Source organism: Carlito syrichta, unplaced genomic scaffold (genome assembly GCF_000164805.1).
Source record: "Carlito syrichta isolate Samal-C Ts95f unplaced genomic scaffold, Tarsius_syrichta-2.0.1 Scaffold308899, whole genome shotgun sequence".
Taxonomy (NCBI): Eukaryota; Metazoa; Chordata; class Mammalia; order Primates; family Tarsiidae; genus Carlito; species Carlito syrichta.
The window spans coordinates 209109-218075 of record NW_007252995.1 but is presented as its reverse complement, the minus strand read 5'-3'; the positions used below and the strand labels follow the sequence as shown (position 1 = coordinate 218075).

General features: G+C 54.9%; 1 protein-coding gene across 1 annotated transcript in view; it reads right to left on the bottom strand.

The window, feature by feature from the left end:
• Positions 1-990: 990 nt before the first annotated feature.
• The window catches only part of TNIP2 (TNFAIP3 interacting protein 2), a 10856-nt gene continuing 2879 nt past the window's right edge, over positions 991-8967 (bottom strand). The window contains exons 2-6 of the mRNA XM_008066384.1: positions 7847-8134; positions 5272-5361; positions 4575-4823; positions 4268-4387; positions 991-1830 (exon numbers count right to left, since the gene is read on the bottom strand). Of these exons, the coding sequence (XP_008064575.1) occupies positions 1567-1830; positions 4268-4387; positions 4575-4823; positions 5272-5361; positions 7847-8134 (1011 nt within the window). The 3' untranslated portion in view covers positions 991-1566. The remainder of the gene's footprint in view (positions 1831-4267; positions 4388-4574; positions 4824-5271; positions 5362-7846; positions 8135-8967) is intronic.

The window sequence follows — 8967 nt, the reverse complement described above, 5'->3', positions numbered from 1 at the left end:
CGCAGACCCAGAGACACCCAGTGCTAGCCCTTTGCGTTGATACTGACAACTACCCCATATGAAGAACAGATTGTACAATAAAGATGACAGCATTAATAGCTAGACAGCCTGGGCTCAAATTCCAGCTGTGACTTAGCCTCTGTGTGTCCCTGGGCAAGGGACTTAACCCCTCTGTGCCTCACCTTCCTCACCTGTATTGGGGATAATGCTGTACTTACCTCCTTGATGTAAAGATTAAATGAGGTAATGCACCGGCAAACAGCACAGCACCCACAGTCTTCCCGCCATCAGCAAACAGCTCCCTTCCCACCCCGCCCCTCCAGTCACTCCAACCCACAGACAGGTACTATGCAGCTAGCCCTCTCTCTGCACAGCTCTAGCATGCTCTCGGGGGATGCCGACTCCCTCCAGCCTCATTCCCGTCTCTTTTCTGTATGTCCTGGGGCAGAAACAAGCCCAGGGCAGAGCACTGGGCTGGTGCCTGGGTAGCTCTGAGTAGCTCATAGCCTCATCTGTGCCCCAACGGCCTCTGCTTGAATCCCGCTGCAGCCCAGCTCAAGAGAGCGTGGGGATCCAGAGTTCCAAACGCCATGCCTTGCTTCCACCAAAGGGTGGCCTTCCTCCGTGGCTCGCTTCCCTCAAACGTCAGGGCGTCACTTAAAGGTCACCCTCTGTCCATGTGTCTCAAGAATTCTTCCAAGTAATCGGAGTAAAGGTCAGGCGTTCAGGTCTTCACCTGGCTCTGTGAGGCTGCTAAAATTAAGAAGCCTAAAACGGAAGTCTTCTACCCCTGCAAATCCTAAGGCAGCCTTCTGCCCACACAGCCCCGAAGGCAGGGTCAGCCAGGCTCTCAGCAACCCCTTGCTTTGGTCTCCTGGCAGGCAACAGACAACGGGAGTATTTCCCCCCGCCAGCCAGTCTAACTCCTGCAAATAAGGAAAACGCTGCTCAGTCCCTGCATCTCAGTCCCTGCGTGAATTCTCAGAGCAGTCACAGTAGTAAGTACATTTATTATAAAAACACGTGTGCTTTAACTTCTGGATACATGACAAATGCTATTACAATATGACGTTTTCCAGTGCAGACGTGGCTCTGCAGCGACCAGGGGTGGGTCCCCTAGTGTGACGTACAGCTGCAGTACTCCACTGTGCAAGCCTCCTGGTCCGAGGCAGGGAGGGGACACCTTACTCTATAAAACAGGTTGGGTCTTCCACCCTGGGCATCACGGAAGTGGCTCCCACAGGCAGCCGCCCCTTTCTAGCCAGCTGCCGCATCTCCAGGCGCAGGCTGGGTGAGGCTGGCACACCAGCACCAGCTTGCTCTGGCTTTGGCCCGACGCAGAGATGACACGGCACCTCCCTCCACCAGATGCCTCCGGCCTCGCTGGCGGTTCCCTCTGACCCAGACTGGTCCACAGTCAAAGGGGCACCAAGGTGCATGATCAGAGTGACCGATCCACTGTGCGGGTCTTGGAGCTCAGCGGAGCTCAACCACTGCATCTCAAACACCCGCCCCGTCCTGAGGGGGCTGTCCCGGGCAGTGGCCACCAGGCCGAGTTGATCCAGCTCACTGGCAGCACTCGGCCACGTGCCCGAGGAGCTCTTCACCTTGCTCATCGCCAAAGCACTGCAGGCAGTGCGGGCACTGCAGGTCCCCCTGTCCTGTCTGGGCCGCGATGGGGTGCCTGCCCTCCGCAGGAAGGTCCAACGGCTGAGACCCAGGCCCAGGCCTCCAGTCACTGGGCACCAGGAGCGCCAGTGCATCTGTTTCCAAGTACTTGGCAGTTTTGCTTCCAGGATGAACTCGGCAGGGACCTGGCTCTCTGGAGTCCTGGAAAAAAGGCAAGAATCTATTTACATGGGCTGTGTTGAAGGCCACCAAGCCAGGCCTCAGGTGCCAGCGGCGAAAGATACTCCCCCTAAACCTGGGTGGAACGTAAATCCTACACACTGCTTCCTTCTGTACCCGAGCCCAGACCAGGAGACGCTCAGTGAATGCCTGGAGACCACACACATACTCCTCACGTGCTCACGAAGGGACAGGCCCTCGGGGGTCCACTCCTCACCCCCGTGGGACAAGGCCTGGTTGGCCAGACCTAGCAGCCCCAGGAGACCCAACTGAGACGGTGGCCCCTGATGACGTGCCCTCCACACCTCCAGAGTGGGGTGGTTGAGCTTAGGGCAGGGAGTCCCAACCCCACTCTGCACCGCCTCTGTGAGGCCTGGGACGTGGAGCCCTCTGGGCCTGGGGGGCCTCCAGCCGCAGAGGAGTGTCCCTCGTCCAGCCTCACCGACCCCTCGGCACAGCCCGGCACGTGTATGCCGAACATCAGCCTGCAGTACCCATCACTGCTCGCTTGGGAACTCCATCCCAGCAGGCCTTGGTGCTTCCGCTTCACGTCTGCATCTGGATTTTCCTCAGTGAACTGCAGCTCATCACCCACACCTTCAGCACCACCGCACCTGGGTGTGCCACCTGGGGACCGAGCAACAGCAAGTGCTCCCAACACTCAAGGCTCCACAGGCTACCGTTGAAAAGGATGCAGTGGGGTGCGGTGGCTCAGCCTGTCATCCCAGCACTTTGGGAGGTGGAGGTGAGAGCACTGCCTGAGTCCAGAGGTTTGAGGCCAGCCTGGGCAACTTGGCAAGACCTCATCTCTACAATAAAACACAAAACTAGCTGGGCGTGGTGGCACATGTCTGTGGTTCCAGCTACTTAGAAGGCTGAGGCGGAAGGGTCACCTGAGCCCAGCAGGTTGAGGCTGCAGTCGCCATGGACGTGCCACTGCACGCCAGCCTGGGTGACAGAGTAAGACTTCGACTCAAAAAAAATAAAATAAAAGGATGCAGAGGCCATTTATTGCAAAGTCTCCTGTCCCCACCAGGAATTCTGCCCTTGGGGCTGAGTGGGAATCCCTAGGAGAATCTGGGCCTGCAGATCTAGTACCAGTTCCTCTGGCCCCAAGTCGCTGAGAGGCTGCCTGAGACCACCCTCATGACTGTAACAAGAGCGATCCTTCAATCCAAATCATGTGCTTCCTTGCATTCATGGAAGGAACTAAATCCTAGGAAAATCCATAAGCAAAACAAAGTTCAGAATACCCACCCACAGTCACGTTAGAATATGTTCCCATTCCTTCCAAGGAGACAGGCTAGAGGATCCCCCTCCCAGGCCTGCAGTCCCAGAGCCTTAGGAGATCCAGGAGCCGGGGGGTGGGAGCCATACACATACATACTCCATTTTGTAATGCCAAGAAGGTTGCTACAGCTGGGGAGGGGCTTGAGGCAGGGCCTGCTGTGGCCCCAGCACCCCCTTGTCAGCCTGTGGACTTAGTCCAAGGGTATGAAACAAAGGGTGTCCACCACAGCTCTCCTGCGCCCCTTGTGCAGGGGAGAAGCAGAAGCCACCAAGGCCCGATGGCTGCTCAGAACAGGGAAGGGGAGCAGCCTTCACATCCCAGGTCCTTGCTTCCACCCTGCCGCGAGGGGCGGCTGCAAGGTCAGCTCGGCATCCCAGCTCCAACCCTGGGTGCATGGATTCCCAGAGGCAACACTAGTGTCCAGTCTGTGTCAGGACAGAAAGTTCTCTGAGTAGGGCCCAGGCTCTATCCCAGGGCCAAAGGTGTGTTAGATGCTTGCTAAGTAGCTAAAGAAACCACCCTGCCGTAGATTTTTGCAGAGCACAAGCCGATCCAGGAAGGAGAGGAGAAAAGGCACATGGGTGCCAGGTCATGCGGTGAGAAACCACATGAGCTCCAGCTCGTACCAGGCCTCCATCGGGGCACCCCCATGGTGGGAGCAGCAGGGGGTGGGGTGCTGGGCCCACTGGTATGTCAGGCCCAGCTCCATGGGCCAGGCTGAACTGTGGGACATCACTGGACACCCAGGGCTGGCACGTCTATGTGACAGTGTAACTGGGCTTCCTGCCTCACAGGGAGGACAGGACATGAATGGAGCTCCCGGGACACACTCCTGGGTCGCATGCAGTGACGACAGGGAAGCAGAACAGGCCCTGATGACAGCCTCCTCTGCTCACCAGGCCACTACACCGACCTCCTCTTTAGCTAAACACAGCACAACAGGGAGGCTTTGTGTGACCACACCCCAGGTGCTAGGCAAGGTGGCTGTTCTCAGGGCCGGGAACAGCCCATTAGAACTCTTTCCATCAGCAAATCAGGGTCTAGTGCAATTTTCTGCTTCAAGGCTCAAAATCCAGGAGAAAAAGAAACACAAAACCTGAGCAAGAAGAAAAATGTCCTCATACCTACCTCTCTCCAGGACACCTGGTGCAGCAAAGAGGTGACTTTTTCCTCCAGTTCTTGAACCCTACTCTGAGCCCGCTCCCGATCTGCCCTTTCTGACAGGAAGTCATCCTTGTAAGCGAGAATCTGAAGCGAGACGAGACACAGGCTTCTGCGCGTGGAATGAGAAAGTCCCCACCCGGCTTCTCCCACAGCCCCACGCCCACTGCCCCCCAGCGCCACCAAGCCCTCAGCCCCGCCTGTCCCAAGACCGCAGCCACCGCCTGCAGGCAGATGTCCGGCTGGCGCTGCCCAGAGCCTGAGGGACGGACACCTGCTGCTCCAGCATCTGCACCCGCTCCAGCACGGCATCGCGGGCCATCCGCAAGGCCGCCGTCTCCTGCTTCACCGCCGCACAGTCGTTTATCTTCTCCTCCAACTGTCGGTTGAGCCGGGAGATCTCCTTCCTCATCAGCTCGGGCTCATGGGAGGTCTGCAGCTCCCTGAGCTGTGCGTGGAGCCCCCTCACGTATTCGTCCCTGCTGGCGTCGTAGCGCTGCCACTTGGCATTGAGGTCTTCCACCTGAGGAGAGCTCACGGCGAAGGCGGCTGAGAACGCTGCTCAAGCCAACCCCCGGCGGCGAAGCTACTTGTTAGCAATCATTCGCTGAGCGAGGTTCCTCTTAAGTGGAAGCTGCCTCCCTTGGTTCCGTGCAGAGCGAACACTAAGCCCACCAGAGACAACGATCGTAAGCAGAAGAGGCCTTAATGTGATTTTTGCCTTAGAAACTGTGCCTCCTGGTGGTGACTCTTGTACTTCCTTTATTGACTTATGAACTAATTGTAGGGAGAAGCAGGACAATCCATGCCCTATACATTGTCTTACGCAAAAAGGTCAGGTCCTGGGGACCATATTTCCCAAGCCCAAGTGCCAGTGGACTGGAGCAACCTCTAGCATCAGCTGAGGAAAGAATCCTCACTTATGGTTTGTGAGGGTAATTGCTCTCAAATGAAATGCTAAGGACACTCACATGAGTCACTTTCTGCTTTAACAGTCGGTTTTCTTCCTGTAACTTTTCAATAACATTCTGGACAGAGGTGTCCCCGTCTGTTTGTTTTGGCTGCATAAGGAAGGGACAGAGAGAAGACACTGCGTTACCGCCCATTACCGCCCATAACTGTCGTAAAAAGCAAGAGGGGAGGTAAGCCGTCACTGCATCCTGGAACACAGCAGGTGGTGACTGTTTATTCAGTACAGACGCAAAGCACAGACGGAAAAGAACTCACTGGTTCTGCCAGGGCCAGGTCACAGGGTGGGCAGAGGGTCTTCAGGGCACATCACCTTTGACACTGTCTTTATCCCAGCCTATTTGCCAGTTTGAGCTGTCTTTTAAATATTTGGGATTTAAACATTCTAGAGCCAAACAAGTCTAGAGACTAGCATACCAGACATGATAAAACCTTCTCATCGCTTGAGATCTACCATCGTCATGGACGGCAGGGAAGGCAGGAAGCTTAATCCCGCTCTCCGCCAGAGGATCCCGGCCTCCCCGATGCCCAGGGTGGGTCTAGCCAGGCACCCAGCTTACCTCCTTTGGAGCCCACGACACTGTTCTGGCCGCAAATAATCAGATTCAACTGTGATGATTCTGAATGTAGCCGTCTAACCTGTGCCTCACACAGGGCCAGGGCATTCAGTCATGGAAACCACATCCCAAGCCAACCCCTACTGACAGGTGCACATCTAACAGAAAAGTCTCCTGCAACATCTATTTGCACGCTAAAAATTCTGGGCACTGCGGGGAGCTGTATATTAGTGATGTTATTTTTGAGAATTCCCCTCAAATGACAAAGAAAGTACATGTCCTAATCCAGCGTGCACCAGGAAGCACCGGGTGAGTCAGCTGAGTTCGGGGCTGAGAAGTGACACTTATTTAGAGACAGTGACGAGGCTCCACTCCTCTACCCCTCGCCATCAGCCTCGTGCCTGCCTCAGGCTGACCACTGTGTGTGACTCCTTTCAAATCCCCAGAGGGAAATGACACAGTGACTCAAAGTCAGACAAGAACACCTACCTCCTCCCAGACAGAACTTTTCCTTTGGTTTCAGAGCTTCCTCTTTTGTGGAATCCACCCAACTGAGATGGGTGGTTCTCAGACCAAGTTTCTCCCCAACAGGCATTTCAGGGACGCTGCTGAGAGGAGTGGATCGGCCTAGAACATCTCAGAGTCCATGTTTCTGTATGAATCTTGCTGCTGCCTCAGAGAACTGCCTAGGAAGGACCTGAGTGAAAGGCCCTGTGACAGGCAGTGCAGGTGAGACACAGGCTCAGCCTGACCCAGCTTGTAACCTGGGCAAGGTGCACACCGTGTGCCTTTGCTTTCCCTGAATGCCTCATGCAGATCACCACAGCCCACCAGCAGGGAGGAAGGCGCCTTAAACAGCACCTGGCTCACAGGGACCTCAGCTCCATTGCTCTCCTGCTCTTCCTGCCTGGAGTGCCCTGGGTTCCGAGGCGCACCTCCAACCAACCTCCATGACAACCTTATGTGAAGTCATTTTTTTTTTTTTTTGAGTTAGAGTCTCACTCTGTCGCCCAGGCTGGAGTGCAATGGTATGCTCACAGCCACTGCAGCCTCAGCCTGCTGGGCTCAGATGATCCTTTCACCTCAGCCTTCCAAGCAGCTGGAACTACAGGCATGAACCGCCACGCCTGGCTAATTTTTGATTTATTGTAGAGATGTGGTCTCACCGAGTTGCCCAGGCTGGTCTCAAACCCCTGGACTCAGGCAGTCCTCTCACCTCCGTCTCCCAAACTGCTGGGATTATAGGCTGAGGCACCATGCCTGGCCTAATTTTTTTTTATTTACTATAGAGACAAGGTCTCACCAGGTTGCCCAGGCTGATCTTGAACCCTTGGACTCAGCCCATTCTCTTGCCTCAGCCTCCCAAAGTACTGGGATTACTTACAGGCTTGACCCACCACACGCAGCCTTTTTTTTTTTTTGAGTCAGAGTCTCACTCTGTCACCCAGGCTGAAGTGCAATGGCATGCTTATGGCCACTGCAGCCTCCATCTGCTGGGCTCAGGTGATCCTTCTGCCTCAGCCTTCCAAGTACCTAGAACTACAGGTGAGCGCCTCCATACCCAGCTAATTTTTTTCCACTTACTGTAGACACAAGGTCTTACCAAGTTGCTCAGCCTTATCTTGAACCCCTGGACTCAGGCAATCCTCTTGACTCCACCTCCCAAAGTGCTGGGATTACAGGCGTGAGCCACCACACTCAGCTGTGAAGCTATTTGTTAGCAATAATTTGCTGAGTGAGGTTTCGCTAAAACTCTCACAGTCACACTCTCCCCCACCAGACCCTGCACAAAGCCACAGCCCAGATACAGCTTGCCCTGGAGGCCCAGAGAGCCCTTCTGCATGTCCCATCATTCTAAAAGAAACCCTGATGGGCGAGCTTTGCCCCATCAGCTGACTCGTGTTACTGAGAACACAAGTGGGCACCCCTGGCGCTCCGTGACTGCTGAGGGACCCTGGGGTCTGCAAGCAACACCCCCACCATACCAGGTCTTCACTGTGATTTGGTCACTGTGGCCTACCCTGTCGGGACCTTTGTCCCCCGTATCTTGGGCATGCTGCTGTTCATCCAGGCGCTTGGCCAGATGCTGGCACATATGGGCAGTGGCGGCCAGCGTCCTCCGCAGCTGGTGGGTCTCCTTGGCCAAGGAGCGGCATAGAACGTCACAGGCGGCCCGGGCCCGTTCCTCCTCTGCCATGCTCTTCCGTAGCAGGACGACTTCCTTCTCTCGCTCATGCTGCGGCTGGCTCATCAGCTGCTGTGTCTCTCTCTCCTTTTCTTCTAGTTGTTCAGTAAGTCTCTCGATTTCCTGAATGGAGGATTTACAAGCACAGTCTGTTGAATTAAGAAAAGAAGCTTCGGCCGGGCTCGGTGGCTTAGCCTGTCATCCCTAGCACTTTGGGAGGCCGAGGCGAGTGGATTGCTGAGCCCACGGGTTCAAGACCTGCCTGGGCAACTTGGCGAGACCTCGTCTCTACAATAAATAAGAAAATGAGTGGGGTGTGGTAGCGCGCGCCTGTAGTTCCAGCTACTTGGAATGATCGCCTAAGCCCAGCAGGTCGACGATGGGGTGGCTGTGAGCATACCACTGCACTCCAGCCTGGGCGATGGAGTGAGACTCCAACTCAAACAAACAAACAAATAAATAAATAAATAAAAGATACCCAGGGTAAGCTCTGAAAAGATGTCAAGTGCAGTAGCTTCTGTCCCCTTGAAGTTGGGGTGTACCATCCTCCTGGAACTCAGTTGTGTTTGCCAGAAGCTCCATGAACCCTATAGTTGTGTGAGGTTCAGAGAACTTCATCACACAGGCACGACTGATTATCTTCATTTCCAGCCCTTCTCCCCTTGACAGAAAATCAGACTAGGGCTGAAAGCTCTAAGCTTCTAATCATGACTTGGCCTTTCTGATGAACAGCCCCCATCCAGGAGTTCACCAAGAGTCACCTCGTTAGAACAAAGATACTTTTATCACCCAGGCAATTCCAAGAGATTCAGAGCTCTGTGTCAGCAGCAAGGGGTCAAAGACCAAATATTGGGGGAAAAAGATGCTCCTCACACTGGCATAGCTCAGGAAATTACAAAGGTTTGAAGAACTTCTTGCCAGGGACAGGGGGAGAGACCAATATTTATATTTCTTAT